General features: G+C 54.5%; 1 protein-coding gene across 1 annotated transcript; it reads right to left on the reverse strand.

The window, feature by feature from the left end:
- Positions 1-9,344: 9,344 nt before the first annotated feature.
- Positions 9,345-19,100, reverse strand: LOC117645837 (inactive histone-lysine N-methyltransferase 2E-like). Its single transcript, XM_034386295.1, has 19 exons — positions 18,974-19,100; positions 18,703-18,887; positions 18,243-18,615; positions 18,052-18,154; positions 17,779-17,977; positions 17,458-17,680; positions 17,327-17,374; positions 17,056-17,249; positions 16,765-16,979; positions 16,184-16,675; positions 15,218-16,099; positions 14,956-15,143; positions 14,603-14,864; positions 14,407-14,529; positions 13,934-14,320; positions 13,436-13,846; positions 12,980-13,352; positions 12,773-12,901; positions 9,345-12,692 (listed from the first exon to the last, which is right to left on the reverse strand). The coding sequence occupies exons 2-19, from the start codon at positions 18,770-18,772 to the stop codon at positions 11,989-11,991; spliced, it is 5,376 nt and encodes a 1,791-aa protein (XP_034242186.1). The 5' UTR covers positions 18,773-18,887; positions 18,974-19,100; the 3' UTR covers positions 9,345-11,988.
- Positions 19,101-21,091: the final 1,991 nt, after the last annotated feature.

A 21,091-nucleotide genomic window follows, 5' to 3' on the forward strand; every position in this document is an offset into this window, starting at 1 on the left:
CGGGCTGGCCCCGCGAAGGGCCCTCAGAGCCCTGTGGCCCCGGGGGCCCTTCCGCGGCCTGGTGCCCCAGTGCCAGGGCTGAGGGCCCGCGGAGGGCCGCCCGCAGGGCGAGCAGTGCGAGAGCGCGGCTGGCAGCCCTGCCCTGGCGGCTCGCTTGGCGGCGTGCCCGAGGCCCCCGTCGGGGCCGCGCTGCTGGTCTCACCAGGCCCCGGCCAGGCCGTGCCGCCGGGACGGCGCTAGCGGCGGGCAGGCAGTCCGCGAGCAGCGAGCACCAAGCCCTGCCTCTCAGAACGCCGCCGCCGCCGCCATGAACGCCCCCGTCGGACGAGTGCTGCTGCGCGCCGCGCAGGCCCCCAAGCAGGCCTCCAGGACGGTGGCGTCGTACACCGACATCGTCGCCTCGCCGCCCCAGGTCCGCGTGTCCTTCCCGGTGAGTTGGCCGTCCGGTTTCGACGCGTGCAAGCCGCAGGCCCTGCAAGCCCCAAAGCTGGCAAACCATCGGGCACCGCCAGCGCGGCCAGCGCGCATGGCCGCGGCGGGCTCAAAGTGCTCGGCCAAAGAGTGCGCCGTCGCCATAGCCGCCGCGGTCACCACGACCTTGGCGGACGTCGAGACCGCCTCGCCTCGCGCCTCGGCCGCGTGGGCCGGCGTCGTGGGCCGGGGGCGGTCTTGCTATATCTTCCTGGTGACATCTGAAGGGTGCCAAGGCACTAGTAGTGCGCTCTGCCATTCGACACCCACGAATAAAATCGATTCGCATTGACATTTTCATTTTCACATCTGATGTGTGTTGTTCTGCTCGGTGTTGTGCAGGAGAAGGTCGGCCACGGCGTGCTCCTGTTCTTCGGCGTGCTGGGCTACCCCCTGTACGCCATCAGCAGGATGGCCGAGATCAGGAGGGAGGAGTACGCCGCCCTCGAGATCCCCGAGAACTGGGCCGCGTGGAAGGAGAGGCAGCAGAAGTAATTTGGAGGCCAAGAGGCCGAGCCAAGAACCATGTGATAAACATACAACTTAGATTATTATAATTTAAAACCCTATCATTGCTCAACCTCTGTTTCATTTCTCATACCCATTCTATTCTACCTGTGGTATGTATCGCTGACGACGTTCTGGGACGCCGGAGAACGTGCGATGAGCTTTGTGTCGAGTAGTAGCTCTTAGTTTTAACTCACTCTCGAATGTCATTCCATTCTCGTTCTCAACTATTGTGATGAATAAATCTTTGCAACGACGTTTGCTGTGACCTTCCATCCCCCTCGACAGCTAAAAATACGCAGAGTCGGAATTAGACGCGCCTTTGCGAGGAAGTCGCGTAGGGAATTGGCAGATCCCCCGGACCTGCAGGCGGATTCCGAGAGTCGTTTCGTCGCTCTGCCTCTCTCTCGCACCCAAACGGGACGCCCTGTGAGAGCGGGAGACAGAGCGAGAGAGAGAGAGAGAGAGAGAGAGAGAGAGAGAGAGAGAGAGAGAGAGAGAGAGAGAGAGAGAGAGAGAGAGAGAGAGAGAGAGGAGAGAGAGGAGAGAGAGAGGAGAGAGAGAGAGAGAGAGAGAGAGAGAGAGAGAGAGAGAGAGAGAGAGAGAGAGAGAGAGAGTGTGTGTGTGTCCTGGTGTCCTGGTCCGCCTTGTGCAGCACGACGCACGGCGCTTCGAGATGGACGGAGGGACGGACGGACCCAACCCGCAATTACCGCAAATGGCGGTCTCTGGCAGCGTCCTGGGCGTCCTGGGCGTCCTGGGCTAGGGAGGGGGTGGAGGGGTAAGGGGAAGCCAGGCGCTACAGCCTCCTACACTTCGTCGAGGAGTAACTTTGAACAGAGGAGCAGCGGCGGTCCCACGATCCCCAAAAGAACTTTTCTGTCGTGCAGCGCTTCGGGGCAGCATAGTGTCCAGCTAGACTTTATTCTCCAATCAAAAATTCTTGTCAAACGGTTCGAGTTGTTGCAGAGTATTTCTGTCCGACCTCCGCCACCCCACCGTTCTATTCTTTGGCACACGTCCCCCCCCCCTCTTTCCCGCGCTCCGAGCGCGAAGTCGCTTCGAGTGTCGTGGCCGTGCCGAGTGGGGACGCCCCGACGCCCCGACCCGAGGATGGCGCGGTCAGCAGTTATCGCGGTACTTGACCGGATTCGGCGACTTGGTCGGCGAAAGTACCGGCGGCGGGGAGCTAGGGCTAGGAGGGCTTTGTCTGCGGGGGATGCTCCTTGCTCCCCCTAACCACCGCCGCCACCAAGGGGGGCTGACTCCTATAATACTTCGTACACAGCCCTATAATACTTGAATAATACTATAATCCATAATACCAAAAAATGCCGCACATTTTGTGCAGTTTTGGTTTTAAAATGAGAAAGTTGTGTAAAATTGTGGAGAACAAGCGTTCAGAGATTTCTAGACGGAACGTTAGAGTAAGAAAATGGCGCTGAGAGAAATGACTTGGTGCTGAGGCTCTTAAAGATGCGCTGTATAATAATTTGAGGCTCAGGAGCGCGAGCCGGAATCCTTGTTTTCAACTTGCTTGCGTATTTTGGAAACCTTTGGTATACGGAAAACCACTTACGACACAATTATCTGGATAAAATATTTGGAATAATACCTATAATACTCTATAATACCTATAATATATAATACTTCGTACACGGTTCGGGAGAGTCAGCCCCCCTTGGCCGCCACCACCAACTTGGGGAAAAGGGAGCGCCTCTCATCACGGAAGTGGCTCTGCAGCAAAGTCCTTCCTTCCCAGAACTATCTGGCAGGCCGGGCACGCTGGGCACGCCGGGCACGGGCAGGCCTCTCGTTTCGTTTCTCGGGCCGCGTTCAGCAGACGGATTCCGAGAGTAGTTTTCTCTGCCGCTCTGTCTCTCTCGCAGTCGGTGTGGGAGAGACAGCCGTCTGATTCCGAACACTGCTTCGTCGCTCTGTCTCTCTCGCACCCATACGGACCGCCCCATGAGTGCGAGAGAGACAGAGCGACGAAAGCAGTGCTCGGAATCAGACGGCAGAGCGACGGAAACGACTCTCGGAATCAGTCTGCCGGCCGGCAAGTCGAGCCGAGCGCGCCTGCGCGGTAGGCATCCCGGCGGGCGGGGGTGCCGCGCGCCTCGCTGCGCTTGCCTGCCTTCCCGGCGCTTTGCGCGCCCAGCTAGACCAGCCTAGACCCGCCTAGACCAGCCTAGCCTGCCGCAGCGACACACCGGCCGGGCCGGCCGACTGCGGAGGAGGGAGCATTGTGGAGCCCCGGTGATTCCGAAGGGGCGCCCCGTCGCTCTGTCCCTGTCGCACAACATCACCACGTCCCCGTGGGGCTGGGGGTGCGACAGAGACGGAGCGACGAAAACGAACGACTCTTATTCGGAAAGGCGCGGCTGCCGGCAGGCGTCAGAAGGGAGGTTATTCAAGACGGTGGACAGTGAGGGATGAATGGAGACGGGCGTTGTGCGCGCGCGTGTGCGTGTGTATATGTGTGTGTGTGTATGTGTGTGTATGTGTGTGTGTGGGTGTGTGTTGACAGCGGCAAGAAAGGAAGACGTCCGACGTGGGGAGCAGGGGGCCGGGAGACGCTACACGAGGAGGAGGAAAAGCTGCCAGCCCCAGGCCCAACCCCCAGGCCTCCGCTTGATCGGGCCGTCGCCTAGAAGACGCCCCTTTGAGGTCCGCATCGACTCGCGTTCTCGGTGTTCCGGCCTTCGGGGGCGAGGGGGAGGGGGAGGTGGGGGCACGGAGGTGCCGGTCGCGGGGGGGAATCCGCCGTTCCACACTGATTTCGGCATTTCGGCGTCTCGGCGCCGCGCCCTGATTCAGAGTGACGAGTTGATGAGCCCGCGTGGTTTGGCCTGGGCATGGCCTGGGTGGGGGTGCGGTGCGGTCGGTGGGGGTTGCGGTGGGCGGCCGGGGTGGGGTGGGGTGAGCGCCCCAGTCGGGTCCAGGCGCGCCCTAGGCCCAGTACGGACAGACAGACAGACAGACAGACAGACAGACAGACAGACAGACAGACAGACAGACAGACAGACAGACAGACAGACAGACAGACAGACAGACAGACAGACAGACATACAGACAGACAGACAGACAGACAGACACACAGACTGACAGACAGACAGACAGACAGACAGACAGACAGACAGACAGACAGACAGACAGACAGACAGACAGAGTGGCGGTCGCAGGGATGGGCCGTCGCGACGTTGGAAGGGTGGACTAGGACCAGGTCGATAAATACTCATCGATTTCCCAAACAGAGTGTCAGCAATAAAAAGCAGGCCCTTCCCGCCCTGCCAGCCGTGCCCGGCTGGCGGCCACCGCGCTACTCCTCGTGGGGGAGGGAGTCGTTGACCCAGGCCCCCAGGTACGCGACAACGTACGCGACAAGGCGCGTGGTGCCGCCAGACCAGGCATGGGAAGCAACCCAGCTGGAGACTTTGACCCACAACGCCATTGGTTTATTTATCAATCGGAGCCCCCCTCGCTCCCTTCGCTGCGCCCTGCGTACCTGGCTTTCTGGCGCGGCCGCACGACGCTAGCGTTTGCACGGGTCCGGGGCGGCGCAGGCGTGGGCGCAGGCGTGGGCGCAGGCGTGGGCGCAGGCGTGGGCGCAGGCGTGGGCGCAGGCGTGGGCGCAGGCGTGGGCGCAGGCGTGGGCGCAGGCGTGGGCGCAGGCGTGGGCGCAGGCGTGGGCGCAGGCGTGGGCGCAGGCGTGGGCGCAGGCGTGGGCGCAGGCGTGGGCGCAGGCGTGGGCGGCAGGTCCGCGGGGCATCACGCGGGGCCTGGAACACAGCGAGGGATTGCTTCTTGAGCACATTCCGAACTCTGCTCTCGTTATTCCGTCTCTTTCGCACTCAATCAGGGGGCGTTTCGAGGGCGTTCCGAGGGCGTTCTGAGGGCGTTCTGGGTGCGTTCTGAGGGCGTTCTGAGGGCGTTCTGAGGGCGTTCTGAGGGCGTTCCGAGAGTGTTCTGAGGGCGTTCCGAGAGTGTTCCGAGGGTGTTCCGAGGGTGTTTTGAGGGCGTTCCGAGGGGTTGCAAGAGAGACAGAGCTATGTTACCGGTGTGAGGTGTCCCCCCGGCCGGGCCGGGCCCCGAGCCCCGAGTCCCATGCATGAAGGCCGCGATGCATCCGCGGATTGTCCAAGCCGGCCGGGTCGATGTGTCGGACGCCAAGCGACGCCGAGCGACGCCAAGCCAAGAAATCAATTGTATGCTTCCGTTGCGCGCGGCTGCGCGTGGCTGCACGGCCGTCGGGCCCCAAATCACGGCCAAAAACTCCCAACCAGTGTGTGTGCTCGTAATTGGTACAACAAAATGCTTTTTTGGCGTGAGTTTTCCCTTTCGATTTCGCTTGATTGACGCGATGCATTCTGTGCATGAATTGCCCCACCTTTTTACTTGACCGACTTGACCCTAGAACCCCTGGCTGGCCCCGTCACCGCCTGAAACCACTGGTTCCGACACCTAACCCTCTCCGAAGTTGCAGGCGGTCTGCCTTACAGTGGGGTGCAGCGTGCAGGCACAGGGGCGATCCAGGCTTTGTGGAGGGGGGCACGCGGCCTTTGTAAGGTTGGGCACCGGGCACGGCCCTACGGCTGGCACGGCTGCAGGCGGCTCCGAGCAAACGGTGAACACCGACCAAAACGGTCACTAATCGAACTCCGGCGCGCGCACACTCACACGCCCAGACAGGATGTTGATGGTCAGGCCTGTTTGGCCCAGCGCGGGCCGTGGCCGGGCCGCGGGGACGCCGACGCCGATCCACAACCCCACGGGCCGGCTCTCAAACCCCGTCGGCACAGCCACTTTTGGGCTGTAACCCGAAACTCAAGGGATCGGAGCTTGGCAAACGTATAAGGCTATGATCTATGACCGGCTAGGACCCCACACCCTCGTGCCGCTTGCCCGCTTGCCCCGCTGCCAAGCCCCACAGGCGCTGCTTCGCGCTTCGCGGCCCGCAGCACAGTGGGCCAGAAGACCGATGGAGGCGGACAAAACTCTAGACGTGTTTTGAGCTCCAGAGTCGCTAAATGGGCCTCGAACCGAACGCGTGACCCCACCAATGGATTGCTCTCCGAACGAGGAATCCATTGGTGGGGTCCCACGTTCGGTTCGAGTCCTGTTTAGCGACTCTGGAGCTCAAAACGCGTCTAGAGTTTTGGCCGCCTCCACCGGTCTTCTGGCCCACTGTGCGCAGTTCGCGTGCCGCGTGGTCGCCGGAAGGGCCGAAAGGCAACTGACCGGCCGGCCGGCCCGTTGAAGGAATCCCAGGGGAAGTCCCCACCTCTCTGCCCCTCGTGGGGCTCCACCGCCTCCGCCCGCCTCGGCAGCCTCGGCCTGAGGCGCGGCGCCGCCGGGGCCCCGCCCCGGGTCAACAGGTACACATCGAGACTGCCGCCGGGTCGCGCACTCCACTCCACTGCGCGCGGCGTGGCGGCGTGGCGGCTAGGCCGCGTTCCTTCAGCCCGCTGCTGCAGGGCTGCAGGTTACTGAAGGTTACTGCCCCCTGGGGAGCCGCCCGCCGCCGCCCCTTGGCCGCCCTTTGGCCGCCTTCGCGCCTCGTTCGCCGCCGTCCTCCCCCTCCCCCTCCCCACTCTGGACCGCTCCGCTGTCGGCCTCGTCGGCCCGTCGGCCCGGCGAGGCGGCAACTTTACGCGCGCGCCCTCCGGAAGCCTTAGGTGCGCGTTGACGATGTGGGTCATGCCGGCAGCGCGAGGAGCGGTGCGGGGGAGTGCGGGGGCAGGGCGTAAACTAGGCCCGGGCGGCGTGGCCCCAACTCACCGCCCCTCACGCCCCGCGCCCCGCGACCTGCCCTTCCCCGCCGGCAGCCACACCGGCAAGTCTTGCCCGGGTGCAAGGGCCGCGCACCGCCAGTCCACAGTGGGCCAGCGAGGAGGTGGAGGCGGTCAAAACCCCGAACACGTTTTCAGCTCCTGAGTCGCTGAATGGGACACGAACCGAACGTGTGACCCCACCAAAGGATTGCTCTCCGAACGAGGAATCCATTGGTGGGGTCACACGTTCGTTTCGGCTCTGGAGCTCAAAACGCGTCTAGAGTTTTGACCACTGCGCCGGTCTTCCGGCAAATCCACTGTGCAGCCTCGCGCCAGGCGCACTTCTCGCCATCGCCAAGCGAGCCACGAACCGCGAGGCCAATTTCAATTTCGCAGCGGAACCCTCGAAACTGGCTCGGGTCCGCTGCTGGAAACAGACTGCCCCGTTAAATTTGGGTCGCCGCTGCCGCTTCACCAATTGGGGCTGACCAACTGGTGTCGCTGCAAAAAACGGAAAGGCAGGCCGTGGGCTGGCTCGCTGGCTGCTGCTCTAGCGCGGACCGGGACGCGCGGCTGTCGTTCTGTTTTTGTCCGCGGGATTAAACGACGTGGCGGAGTGCGTGCTTTTAGCGTGGAGCGCGTGCGGGCGCGTCCGGCGTGGGTGGCCAACTTCTGCTCTCCTCGCACAGTGGGCCAGAAGACCGGTGGAGGCGGTCAAAATCCCAGACGGGTTTTGAACTCCAGAGTCGCTAAATGAGACTCAAACCGAACGTGTGACCCCACCAATGGATTGCTCTCCGCACGCTTAAAGCCTTACAAAGTATTTTGAGCATACATAAATGCAAACTAATTTACTTTGTTATTCGAAGAAATGGTTCGTAAATTACGAAGTATTTTCTTTGTAAGCTTATGTGTGCTCAAAATACTTTGTTAGTTTACAAAATGCTTTTCTTTGTAAGGTCTAAAATAGTTTGTAAGGTTTTCTCCGTGCGAAGGCGGATTCCACTGGTGGGGTCACACGTTCAGTTCCAGTTCCATTTAGCGACTCTAGAGCTCAAAGCCCGCCTAGAGTTTTGGCCGCCTTCGCTTCGTCGGTCTTCTGGCCCCACTGAGCCTCGGCCTCGTCGGCTCCATTTCAATCCGGTCTCTTGTTCTCCTTGCTGGAGTGCGCGCCACGGTCCCCACGTCCCCAGGACCCAGGGGCGCCGCGCACAGGTGGCCAACGCGTCTTTCCCGCTTGAGAGTGTGCAGCTGTTTTCCCGGCCGCGGGGAGGGGGGGGGGAGGGGACGCTTGCAGGGCTGTCGGTGCTGACGCCAGCCATGGCGAACAAGGCACGGGGGAAGCAAAGAGTGAGGGGTCGGACGGAGCCGGAGCTTGTCGGCGGAAGTCTCCGGCAGTTCCTTTCGCTCTCCTCAGCCTCCGGACTCCGGAGCGCGGTTTCGATCCGCAGCACGCAGCACCAAGGCAGCCGAAGGCAGCACAGCGTCCAGCGCCGCAGCCACACTGCCGCCGCTAGCGGAGCTCCACACTGCGGCACCCTCGACGTAAACAAAGCCGACGGCGACCTGACGATCCGATGCTGCGGCACGCTGCGGGAGATGCTCACCTCGGCCAAGACCCCGGCTCACATGCCCTGCCGGACGGCCCGGACGGCAGCAACACCAACGCAGCGCACTCCGCGTCCTGGACGAACGCGCCTCGGCCTCCACACGGCCCGCTGTGCTCCGCTGAGCTTCGCGTCGCGAGGGTCGCGAGGCCTGCGTGCCGTCGAGTCGCGGTGTGGGCGGTACGGCGGGACGGCGCGCCAGGACCGCTGGACGACAACTGACGCTGCGAGGCGCGGCGCGGCGCGGCGCGGCGCCTCTCCAGAGGGCGTACGGGTACAGCTCGGCCCGGCCACAGCCCGCTAAAGCCCGGCGCCAGTAACCTGCGCCCTGCGCCGCCCCTCGTCGCCACGGCCCCAACCCCCAACCCCCGCCGCGCAGGCCGCGGGGTGGCGAGGCGAGGGTCGCAGCGGCGGTAGCGGCGGCGCCGTAGGGGTGCGGGCGGCGAGGGGAGAGGCAGGGGATGCCGGCGCCCTGCGCGTGCGCACGCCAGCACCGCGTAGCACCGCGGACCCTCCCCGCGCCTCTCACCTCCCCCGACCCCCGGCCCGGCCCCTCACTCCCTCCCCCTCCCCTCCAGCCAGTGCCGCGCCATCCCCGGACAAAGCACGTGCATGGCGTCGAGCGTTAAGTGCATGGTGTGGTGTGTGCGCCTCGGCATTTGGTGCCGCACCGCGCGCTGAAGCAAAAAGACTCCAGGAGGAGACGGTCCGCTCCGTGGCAGCTTGCCTTGGCCTTGGCCGTGGCTTTACCGCTGCTGCACGGCATGCTGGCTCTCAAATCCCCTCGTTTGATTGCAATGAATATCTCAATTTCAGAAGAACTTCGTGTTACCGTGTACACTGTCTGTCATCACCCACGCCACATTCACGAATCTTCCCTCATTTCAAGCGCCTCTTCTTTCCTCACTTTCAAGTTGAGTACATCAATGTTTTTGTTGGGTGTTATCAAGGATGGGAGGTTGTTTGAAGAAATGTACTAACTCAATTAGAAGGTCACATGTATATATTTTTACGATGTATCATATTAAAGGTCACATGTATATATTTTTCACAATATTAAGCTCACCCATTCTCTCTTACAGTTATGAGCCAATTCAATTTTTAAAGGTTCATGCGGACAGCTATGTAAAGTAGCGATAGATATGATATTACAGTATGTACAAATGTAAAGTACAGATATTATACAGGTGTAGTGGGAAAACGTCAAAAACAGTGGGCTGCACTCTGAGCACATTCTGAAACACACATCATCTTTTCTTACACAACTTGAGCCTTAAAAAAAGATAATAAAAGAAAATAAAATTTGAAAAGAAAATTGTAACTCTGCAAGTAGAGATTGACACTTATTCACAGAAAAATGGCAATCTACCTGCTCCACAACCAATCAACTTGTCATTTCATAAACTGTCTTAATTTTTAGGTTATTTAATTCTTTTCCTAACATGTAACATCATAACATCTGGAGAGGAAAAACTTCTGGAATAACACCAAATATGTCTCTATTTGCAAATCATGAATGTTGCTATGTTACAAACTAAACAGTATATACAAAACATACATAGTCATATATATTTATATATATTTATAGATATATATGTATAATAAAAACTGGCTTTGTACTTAGAGCTAAGTGCATATAATTCTTCGCCTTATGAAAAATACTTAAATAAAATTGTGACAGAAAAGGGTGAGAAGAGGGCTTGTTGGACGTAGAGAAGGGCAATAAAACATTTTTAAAAATCTTGAGACACATCAATAATAACAATTTAAAAAACACACAAAAACATATCCACACACATTTTTATGGACTAACTCCATAAAAAGAGTAGAATGTTTTCAGTGACTCAATCTTACACAAACACAACAGAAATGAATAAGAATATAACAGCTAAATATTAAGTCCCACAGTAAGGCAGAGCAAAATACTTAGTTTCTAGGTATTATTTGACTTTGAGTTAGTACGAGATGCACTGCAATCAGTGGGACTCTTAAGAGAGAGCAATTTCAAAATGAATTCCTCTTAAATTTAGAAGAACCCAAAATGTTCATTAAGTTAGTATCCCCACCAGGGAGCATGAGCTTTCAATCTATGAGAAATGAGTTCGCATGAAATATAAAGGTTAAGTAATCACAATAAGCACTTCTTTCTAAAAATACCGTACCAACAGCACCAGTACTTTTAAAAACATACTTGCTCTGGAATTTTATTGTTTGGCCATACTTATTTACCTCTGTTATGACTTAAAACTGGAAGGAACAAAACAGGTTGGACCTCAATTCACGATGTTACACACGTTTTGTACTCTTTCAATGATGTAAATAAATATTAAAATTCAAACTTGATTACTGATTCAAAATGACACGGTCCCACGAATCCACAGCAATGTGAAATTGATTTCACGTGTAACTTGGCCACTAAAAATGGACCACCCGGTAATTAAGGAAGCCACCACAAGCTGCACAAAACATTAAAAAGGTCACTTGTCTAATAGCTAGTTATACCAGGGAGTGATATTTCATAATACAACATCCAACAGCTATTTTCTAACCACAGACATCATATTAAATTACTATAAACTATTAAGCCACAGATTTCCCAGCTAAAGCAGCACTAATAAATGAGAATACTTCCTCAAAAGAAAAGGGATTCAGATAGGCTTCATCTGCGACTGCAGAAGTCAACTAAATGCAACCACTAAGTAGACTTCATATAGAAGTGAGCCATTACAATTTTAATATTGAAGTATTACCTTCTGAGACGAGATTCAAGGCCCACAAAAGTTTTAAAAATCAGAGTATCATTCTTTAAGGAATTGAACAAATATCTGAAGCTTGCCAACTGGCCTCTTAAGGGTTGACTATGGTAACAGAAACAGCATGTACATAAAATAATGTACCAATGTGAATATCGTCTACAACAGTGTCAGTAAATAATACTAACATTAATTAACATCTGAGACTGTGTTAATCTAGAATGCTAGTAATTAGACTTCTTTATGCAAATTTTGTACTTTAAGTTTCAATTTGTCCTTAGAAAAATAATAGTTACAATAAATACAATATCTTCACATTATTCCATCAATACATTTTTTCATTTTGAACAAATGAAAAAATGTGAAGGAAAAGTTACTAATTTTGCAAAATATATACACAGTACTGTACTTCATCAGTAACAATCACAACACTGGTATTCAAGTCGTAAAGAATGGAGTTCATCTAGTAGCAACAATTAAGTTTAACACGTCTTCATAAATTGTACACACACATCAATCACAAAAATATGCAGTCCTCACCGAACTATTAAGGAACAAAAGATTTAATTGTAAATAGTATTTCCACCTATATTACTCACACTTTCCTAGTACAGATCACCCTGCACATTTAACGATTATTTAAAAAAGTAACAAAACTGGGAACTTCACACAGCAACGCAGTCACGCTACACACCAGGGGAATTGCGGACTCATGACGCAAAGCCACTGGCATGTAAGCCGAACGCGTTACTTAACTAAGTCCATCTATTTCCCTCTATATAAGAAACAATATATAGACAAATAAATACTATCACTTTAGGAACTGATGGCTTCAACGAGCTGGCCCCGGCTTCGGCCCGGCTTCGGCCTCGGTGCTCATTGGCGGCTGAAGGGCGGGTAGTAGAACCCGCTGTTCGGCCGTGGTGCGACTCCCACCCCAACTCCAGCTGCGGGGCCGGCCAGGGAGGCCGTGGCTCCGTAGAACTGGCCGGCCGCGCCGGCCGCGGGTGGAGGCACGGGCACGGGCCCGGGGCTGGGCTTGCCAGCCATGCCGGCCTTCATGCTGGGGCTGGGGCTGGGCTTGGCCGCGCCAGCCTTGACGCCGGCATGGGTCGTGACGCCGACGCCGACCACGCCGCTGTAGGGTGTGGGCAGTGGCAGTGTGGTGGGCCCGGTGCCCGGCGGGGGCGGCTGCGGCATCAGGTGCGCCGGCAGCGACACACTCGGGGGCGGCACGCCGGGCGGCGGCACGGGCACGATCGGGGGCGGCACGGTGGCAGCCACGCCCGGGGGCGGGACTCCCAACGACAACGCCACGCTCGGGGGCGGCACCACTGCAGGCTGGGCCTTGAAGCTGGCCACGCCTGCAGCCGGGGGCGGTCCCGGGGGCGGAGGGGGTGGGAGAGGCCCCTTTTTCTTGCCCAGAGAAGGAATGGGACTGGCCGTCATCTCCTTCTCCTTGGGTAGCTCCTTGGCGGGGTCCTTGATCGGCTCCTTGACAGGGTCCTTAGCAAGTTCGTTTGCCGGCTCCTTGCTGCTCGCCAATTCCTTGAGTGGGTCCACGCCCACTGCCAGAAGGGCTGCAATCAACAGTCGCAATCAGTAAACTGTCACGCATATCCCATTGCTCATTGAGGCACCAAATATTTGTCCAAGTTACCTTGCTTCCTCGCCTTTTCTGATTCCTCTTCATCAGCAACAAACAGACCAAACTCTCTTCTTAGTCTCTGCGTCAAATTTTCACGTTGTCGTTCTAGGAGTGTCGGTGCAGAGCTCCACGATGAACCCACTAAAATCATGGAATACAGAGTTACTGAAGAATGCAGAAGGCATCATCATAAAATGACTAGCAGGCGCAGAAACATACCTTTCTTGTCGTCTCCTTCTCCTTCTTTCCCAAGGTTAGACGAGTCAGCATTTAAGACTGATATGCTGCCACCTACAATGCTTGGAATTGCAGAACCCGTAGACGAACTGCTTGATGTGTTAAATGCACCCACTTTGGCGGCGCGCATGTCCAGCTGTCGAATCTTATTCATGATGGGTGCTGAGCTAGATTCATCATCAGAAGACAAAGAACTGCTGCTACTGCTGCTGCTGCTGCTGTTGCTTCTAGCTCGGCTTATGGGCTTCATGCTGCTCACGGCACCAGCCTCCGGGCTCGGCGATGCATCTACTTTCGTAGTAGCTGTATCAGTACTAGTCCGCTGCTTCCTCTGACGATATTCAGAGATTGAAAGCTGGAAACAAGATAAGCCAAAAGGTAAGGACAAGTCAAAACAAAGGTACTTCTTACAGGGAAAATATAATGAGGAATAATTACCTTGCGTTTAATGGCTGGAGGTTCTGGGGGTTGAGGTGTGGATGGCAATGCAACCGGTGGGGGTGCAACGTAAGGGGAAGGACGGGCTGGACTAGGACTCATGGTGGGCACCGTTGGAGGTTTTAGGGAGTTTTCACGAGGTCTCCGGGGATCTGTAGGACCTTGTGGAATAGAGGTCTGCACAGGGTTGATTACAGGCTCAGGCTCCATGAAGGATTGACGGCCTTTTGGGGTAGAATTATGGAGCTCATGTTTGTTATTAACCTCTTTTGTCTCAGTTGGGGGAGCAGTTTCAATCCTTGTTGAAATAGCAGAAGATAAAGCACCACTATCAAATGTTACTCGGGTAGGCTGAGCTGGTGGCACCTCAATATCTTCAGCCGATTGAGAACCATCGTCAGGACTGCTCATCTGGAAAGTCAAGATAGTCAATAACACCATGTTTTGTTGAACACATTGGATAAAATACTTCTTTGTGAAAATTAAATAGACCATTACCTCTGTATCAGCATTTTCATTGGCTGGCGTGACTGTTCCATCCAAAGTGTCCTCATCTTGAGTCGGCTGGTCAGACTCTGACTCAACATTGGCTGGTGAGTCTGCTGACATAGACTCGCGAGCCAATCTGCGTTTCTTTAATGGAGTTACATACTCAATGGTCTCTCCTGACCCCGCCCTGCCGTTCGGGGAGTCTGCGTGGTCTTCACTGATGGCCTGCCGAAGCCATCGCTTCTTGGCAAATCCAGCTGAACCAGTAGCAGGGGTCAGATTGTTGTTGACGCCCTCAGGGGACAGGGGCTTCATATAAGGCAATGCAGCCTTCCCTGGTTCAGGAGTTGATGCACCATCTAATCCAGGATTCTTAAACCATGATGTTAAAAGGCCCTGAAGAAGGGAGGAAAACACAATTTAAGGAACATCCAAAAGTGCTTAAATTTAGCAGACATGTTAGGTTATTGAGTAAAACATACTTTTTTAGTTTTGGGGAACTTAAATCCTGGTGCGAGCGGGCCAACAGCAGCGGCAACCAGAAGGCATGCAGATGATAAGGGAGTGGGAGGCGTTGAACCTTGGGAAGAGCAGCTTCCAGCATCCTAAATCAGGAAAAATAGAGGATTAGATAGAAAAAAGGCTACTGCAGCACAAGAAAAAAAAATGACAATATACCTTGTCAAAATTAGGGGGAGGTGTTTTGTTATTAATTTCTTGGAATATGGAGCGTGGAGACTGAACCTCTTCATCCGATGAAGCATCGTCAACATCTTGGTCCATGTCAGGGTCATTGTCAGCTTCATTGTCATTATCCTGATCTAAATCAGGCTCAACATCTCTTCCTGTGCCCCGTAAGAATCTGGTGCGTCTTTGAGGTCTTGTGGCTTGAGGAGTTTCCTTCTGTTGAGTACTGGCAGATCTGCCTCTTCCTTTGCGTCTGGAAAAACAAGAAAAGAGGAAGAGATACAAATAAAGATAACAACACACCTGCTAATTGTCATACCTTGTTTTCCATGCAAAGCACTTACTTCCTCCTTTTTGTTTTGTCAACATTTGCTGGCTCCTTGCGTTGCACTGGTGGAGTGTCTGGCTCTTCACTCTTGTCCCCTGACTTCTGTCGTTGCTGACGCACTTGAGCTTCTTGCTTTTTCTGGGCAAGTTTCTCCATACGTTCAAAAGCTTTCATAATTGCCTCCATCTTCCTTTCTTCACGAGTCTGAAATTAAAAAGATTTATATTTAGTTTGGGTCTCAATTTATGTTTATTTTAATGAAAACATTATCTACTCACCAGAGCTTTGCTTTTATTCTTGTCTACAGGTTCAGCCTTGACAGGCACATTCTTTTGATCTGGCTCAGATTCGCTCCTTCCTCTTCTCTCCCTTACAGGTTTCTCTTCTTCTTTGCGATCCTTTTCTCTTTCCTTTTCTTTTTCCTTCTCCTTCTTCTCCTCTTTTTCTTTAACTCTTCGTGAGCCAAGTACAGAAGTTTCACTTTCAGACTGTTGCCGGTTTACAGTCGAACTTCTCCTTGTCATAGTATTTCGAGTTGTGGGAGGAGTAGGAGGTGGAGATGGAGATGAAGACTCTTCTTCCTTCTCCTCTTTTACAGGTTTACTTTCCACCTTCTCAGGCTTGTCCTTATCTACAATACTTTCACCCTCATCTGGCTCCACTTTGACTTCCTCTTTCACCTTTGCTTCCTCCTTCACTTTCGGAGGAGAGGGTGACCCAGGAGGAGAGAGACGTCTTTTCTTTTCTGGTACAGGCGAATGAGGTGGTGACGCCATACACACTGGAGTTACAGGAGTAGCTGGAGTAACAGGGGTTGCTGGAGCGGCAGGAGTGGGAGTCAATGATGGTGACTGGGCATCTACAGGACTGGTGGGTGTCCTTCCACTGGGGCTAGGCAAGTCCCTACAATAACTTGAAGAGACAGTTCGTCTTCTGCCCCTTCGGCGCCTAACCTCTTCTGGGGCACCATTTTTTCGGCTTAGGGTAGTACTAGGTTGAGCAGCAATTTGAGATTGGGCTGAACACTCCTTGGGATTTCCACAACAGCAAGGTAGATTTGCACCCTCTTGGTGGCGAATTGTAATCTCTGCATTCTTTTCTAAACTACTCAGAGTGACCAGGAATAAATGAAGAGTACCTTTCTCCACACAATGTCTGACCTGAAATACAAGAATGCCAATTTAAAATATACAGAATAAAACGACTGATTTTCTTAAATCATAGGTGGTAAAAGAAGTTCTTACCTCACTGTTGGGCTTACAGGATCTCCTCACAAAACGAGCGTCATTGCCATAAGTGCGGCAATCCACACACACCTCAGTTGCTTCTCGAAGAGCAGGAAGTGGCAAACGGTGAAAGAACAGGAAAGGACCAGGAAGAGGGGTGTTTCTGGCACTTAGAGCACGATGTTGCTGAGAGAGCATGTACTTGCCACGCAGTTCAATGATTGGTTGACTAGCAGCAAGAGAGCAAGTAGTCACCAAAATTTTTGTTCCATTAGGTAGCATAGTTAACCTGCACTTGGCAACACCAGATGAGCCAGACAGCAAATGAGAAGGAACTTTAACTTCAGAATGAACGCCATTGACCCTTATGCTTTGAATACGAGCTCTAAGCTCAGGAGAGTAGTGATTTGTAACAGCTTCCTCATAATTATCAATCCACTGACGTAAAGACTGAATTGGTGGAGACTTCTCCCAAAATTCAGGGCCTTTATCCTCATCTGCTCCTTTACTCTGCTGGCAAACCAAATAATAAAATCAGTTATAGACAAGAATGGAGAACGAAAATGCAGATGCATGTGACAGCAAAATGAAGTAGTTACCTTTCTGCGGCGAGGTGCTCTCTTGTTTTCAGTTGACTTTTTACGAGGCGTAGGTTGTCTCCTGGGAGTGGCTAGGGATGGCACATTATCCCTGGCAGAGTCCCTTCTCTGGCGATAGCCAGCATTGCCCACGGGGGGCTTTCTTAACGGTTCATTCTTCCGGCGTCCACCAGGGCCTGGCCCTCTCTTCTTCATGACCCCTGATGTTACAATAGCTGCAAGTTCAAATTTCAATGAGTATTTGCATGGGACAAGACTAAGCTTAAGCAACACAGCACATTAGAAACGTACTCAGTGGTTCAGAGTCAGTAGATGAAGTTGATGAATCACTTGAAGTGTCATTGTGGAAAAATTCTTCTCTCTTTCTGCATTGAATGTTGCGAGCACGCATCTTATCAACACGCCTGGGCTGACATCTCTCACACATGTACTCTTCCGGAATATTCATTCTGTCAATTCCCATACAATCTACATGCTGCCACACACTGCAGAAAATAAAAGATTGGTTAGACTTGAACTGTGAACATTGAAAATAAAGAAAGTACTCATCAATAATACTTACGAGCACTTATCGCAGCAAATCATGTAACCATCATCATGTTCAAAGTCACTGAAAGAGGGGAAAAAGAAAAAGGTTAAACCAATGATCTGAAAGTTGGAAATACAGAATGAATCCTGAATATAAAAGCATACCAAATGCAACGAGTCACACTATCCTCTTCTCCTTCTGCTTCTGGAGCAGTCTCTGTTTCTTCGCCTTCAGGCTCCACTTCTCTTCCACCATCACTGCTAATGTCACTTCCCACATCATCCGGAATATGGATTGATGTACGTTGAGTGTGAGGCGTCTGAGGACCACCATGATGAGGACTATGGAGTGCATGAGCAGCTTGGCGCATAGTAAGAAGACCTGACCCTGGCAAAACAAGAGGAAGGGGAAGGATACAGTCTTACATAAAAATACGGCATGGGAAGTGAAACTGATGGGGGTTGAAGAAAAGATAAGGTACTCACCCTTATTTTGTTGGTTGTGAGGAGTGTGCTGAACATGATGCACAGGGTGGTGTTGTGAAGTAGACTCACTATTGAGCGAAGAAGGACTTGCACTGGACTGAACCCCATTGATCTTGGAGCCTCCCGAATGGTGCAGTACAGGTGAGAGAGGGGGCGAGGCAGGTGGCAAGGCGACATAATTGTGCTCTTGCAATACATACTGGAAGACAAGTCAAATGTTAAAAACAAGGTCCAAAAAATGCATTACTTGTCAATCAAGATAAATTTATTTACCTGATACATTAGAGGAATCTGTGATTGATTATTCTTCTTATCATCATTAGACAACGAAACCTGCTGAGACTTTTCCACAGGAACCTCCTTAACAAGCTCAGAGCTAAAAATCAAACAATTATTGAATTAATGCATAAGGGCAGAGTGGGAATGGAAAAGGGAAAAAGAAAATAAATTGTCTGATACAATACCTTAATTTACAATTTGCTGTGGCTGGTACAATGACCTTCCTAGTCTGAAGTTCCATAAATGGTGATGGTTTATGGATGGATGCTGTGCTTTGGCTTTTCTGCACAACGGAAACTTGAGCATGTTGAGTATTAGCTATCACTCTGTGATGCTGAGAATGAATTTTGAAGGCACCAGCAGTAATGTTGCTGGCATTTACATTTGAAGGCACAGTTCTGACAGTTCCTGTGCTTCCAACTGCAGTCATAATAGTACGATGTTGAGATTGCGCCGACATCGTTCCGCTATTAGAAGCATTTGACGTGATTGCACCCAGGGGTGATGACTGAGCAGCAACTCGACTATCTCGATAAGACACGTTGCGTCCACCAGAACCTAGGAATAAATTTATATTTAATATTGCGTTACTTAACTCAAATTTAGATAGGAACAAACAATCACATGAAATGTTTATTTACATACCGGGTGTACCAGTCACAGTGGATCCAGGTTTGGACACTACTGTAGTGCCCAACTGGACTATCAGACTCATTCCGTCTTCAGGCTGAGAACTCGTATTTCCACGTCTCACAGCCCCTCCAGGCGACTGGATAATAGTTGCTGATGTAGCTTGGCCCACTACGAGGCTGTTTACAGCTCCGCCCCCACTGAAAACGACAGAACAAAGAAAAGAGTGTAAGACACGTCGATGCACCACAACGCACGGCAGGGAAGCCCCAGCTGGCTAGCTCACCATTGTATGTTGAAGGGCGCCCGCAGCACGCGGGGATGGCCCGACGAGGCAGAGGCCTGCAGGGGCAGGGCCTGCAGGGCCGGCAGGGCGCCGCGGGGTGAGCTACCCCCTGCACCGGGGCAACCGGGGCCCGCGCCCCCTAGCTTGATGACGGACGGCACCGACGTTTTGGCGGCTCGGCTCGGCACGGCGCGACGGCCACGGGGACCCTCGGCCACGCGCACCCTACGACGCCGACCTCGAGCTGGACCTGGACCTTTCCTATCCTAGACTATCCCGCCTGCTGCGCGGTCAGGCTCATCGGCAGTCACATTGCAGCGGCCCGGGCCTGAAACAGAGAGAGCAGAAGAAGAGGGTTAGTCGAGGAGTACGATGGCGAACCCACTCTGCAGAAGAATTGAAGGATTACTCAAAGAGGACTGTTCCATTTTTTCAAAGTGGTATCGGACCAGGGGTGGCTTTTGGAATCGCGTCACGCCAAGTTGACAATGTGTTTCACCTGTTCTAGACGGGAGGGGCGCTGGGTTCACTCCCTGTGCTCGCTGCTGCCTGGCCCTTTGTGTCTTTCTTTCTCCGCTTCCTCGTTTGGAAGACCTTACTTTCCCCGACTAGTGTGCCCCGGGTCATGGTCGTCGCCATGTCAACGCCACTGGATGGCGGCTAGGCTGGGCTAGGCTCGCACGGCGGCCTGCATTTCGTTCCACGCCGAGGGCACGCCTGTTCAATGCGGCCTCCTGTCACGTCTAGTGACTAGCGCCTGGCGCCTCGCCTTGCTGTGCCTTGCTGCCGCTGTGGCGCCTCGTCTGGCCTCGTCACGCTGCAGGCAGGCAGGCTGCAGCTCCACGGCGTCGTTGTGCTAGGTCAGGGCGCCGCGGCGTAGCAGGCGTAGCGTTGCGTTGCTCCGCGGGGCGTTAACTCGCGTCGGATTCCAGGAGGAAGGGGGCGGGTGGGAGTAGCTGCCTTGAGCGGCAGAGGCTGCCGCCGCTGCAGCGGAGAGAGGCGTCGCAGCTGCAGCTGCAGCAGACAGCTGCGGAGCACACAAGGTGGGGGGCAGCAAGCCAGTGCCAGCAGCCCCCCACCCCACTGCCACGCCCCCCCGCCCCGCCGCGCCCCACGCGGGGTCAGTGCCCCGAGTGGCCGCTGTCCTACTTCGTCGCCTCAACTCGATTCACCGCAGTGGGGGCCCGGCAGGCCCGGCCAGCCTGGCTCAAGTCGCGACGCAACAAAAACAGACGCCAGCACATCGGCCACACAAAAATAGCCCTTCAAGCGACAACAAACGGAACAATAAGAATTTGGCAGCGGCGACGACGGTGACTTAGGCCGCCCAGCCCTTCGTTGTCGGCCGTGCGCGCCGTGCGCGGCTGGACTGCAAGGGGGCCGTCTTGGCGGTGCACGTCGTGCGCTCCGTTTCCCTTCTCGCTGTTCTATTCCTCCACTCTATGCGGGCCGAGCGGCCAGGCGGGGCCAGGGGGGCCCCCGCGGGCCCCCGACGGGGCGGCCCAGCAGCGGCCACACTAGACGCTTGGCAACAGCGCGGTGCAAAGGCACAAGGCAGTGCAGCGCCCGGCAGTGCACCGCCCCCGCCGTCCCGCGGCCCCCCGCGGCCCCGCGCACCGTCGGCTTGCGCCTGCTTGCCTGCTTGCGCCGTGCATTTCGCCGGGAGTGGGGCAGGCAGGCCCTTGCAGGCCCGGGCGGCCAGGACAGCGGGGCCTACGTACGGTCGGCCTGGTCGCGGAACCGTTTCGCTCGCCTGCTTTAATTGTTCTGTCAGTGCGACCGCGGCCGCGGTGCAGTGCCCTGCAGTGCCCTGCCGGGCCGGCAACGCACCCAAGGGCCCAAAGGGAAGGCCCAGAGCACGAGGGCGTCGCTGCAGTCGCCGCAGCCTCCGCAGACGCCTGCCGTGGGGAAGCCGGCGGCCCCAGCGCGACGCCGGCAGGCAGAACCGCGCCGTCGGGGGGAAATGAAAAGAATAAAAAGTAATGGAACGGAACGGTGAAAACGTCACCGCGAGTGCTGCCGCGGCTGCCGTGCGCACTGCAGGCAGCCTGCGCCGTGCAGTCGGCTGCAGTTGGCACCGGTTTCTCCGACAGAGTCGGTACGCCGGTCGGTCGCACA

This window comes from Thrips palmi, unplaced genomic scaffold, assembly GCF_012932325.1.
Source record: "Thrips palmi isolate BJ-2018 unplaced genomic scaffold, TpBJ-2018v1 HiC_scaffold_19, whole genome shotgun sequence".
Classification (NCBI taxonomy): domain Eukaryota; kingdom Metazoa; phylum Arthropoda; class Insecta; order Thysanoptera; family Thripidae; genus Thrips; species Thrips palmi.

Bases quoted from the DNA above. Each gene is read 5' to 3' on its own strand.
- LOC117645837 (XM_034386295.1), bottom strand. From the start codon at position 18,772: ATGAGTCTGATAGTCCAGTTGGGCACTACAGTAGTGTCCAAACCTGGA. The intron at 17,681-17,778 runs GTGAGTACCTTA...TTGTTTTGCCAG, and splicing joins TCACAACCAACAAAATAAGG to GGTCAGGTCTTCTTACTATG. The intron at 16,100-16,183 runs GTAAGAACTTCT...CTTGTATTTCAG, and splicing joins CCTGTAAGCCCAACAGTGAG to GTCAGACATTGTGTGGAGAA.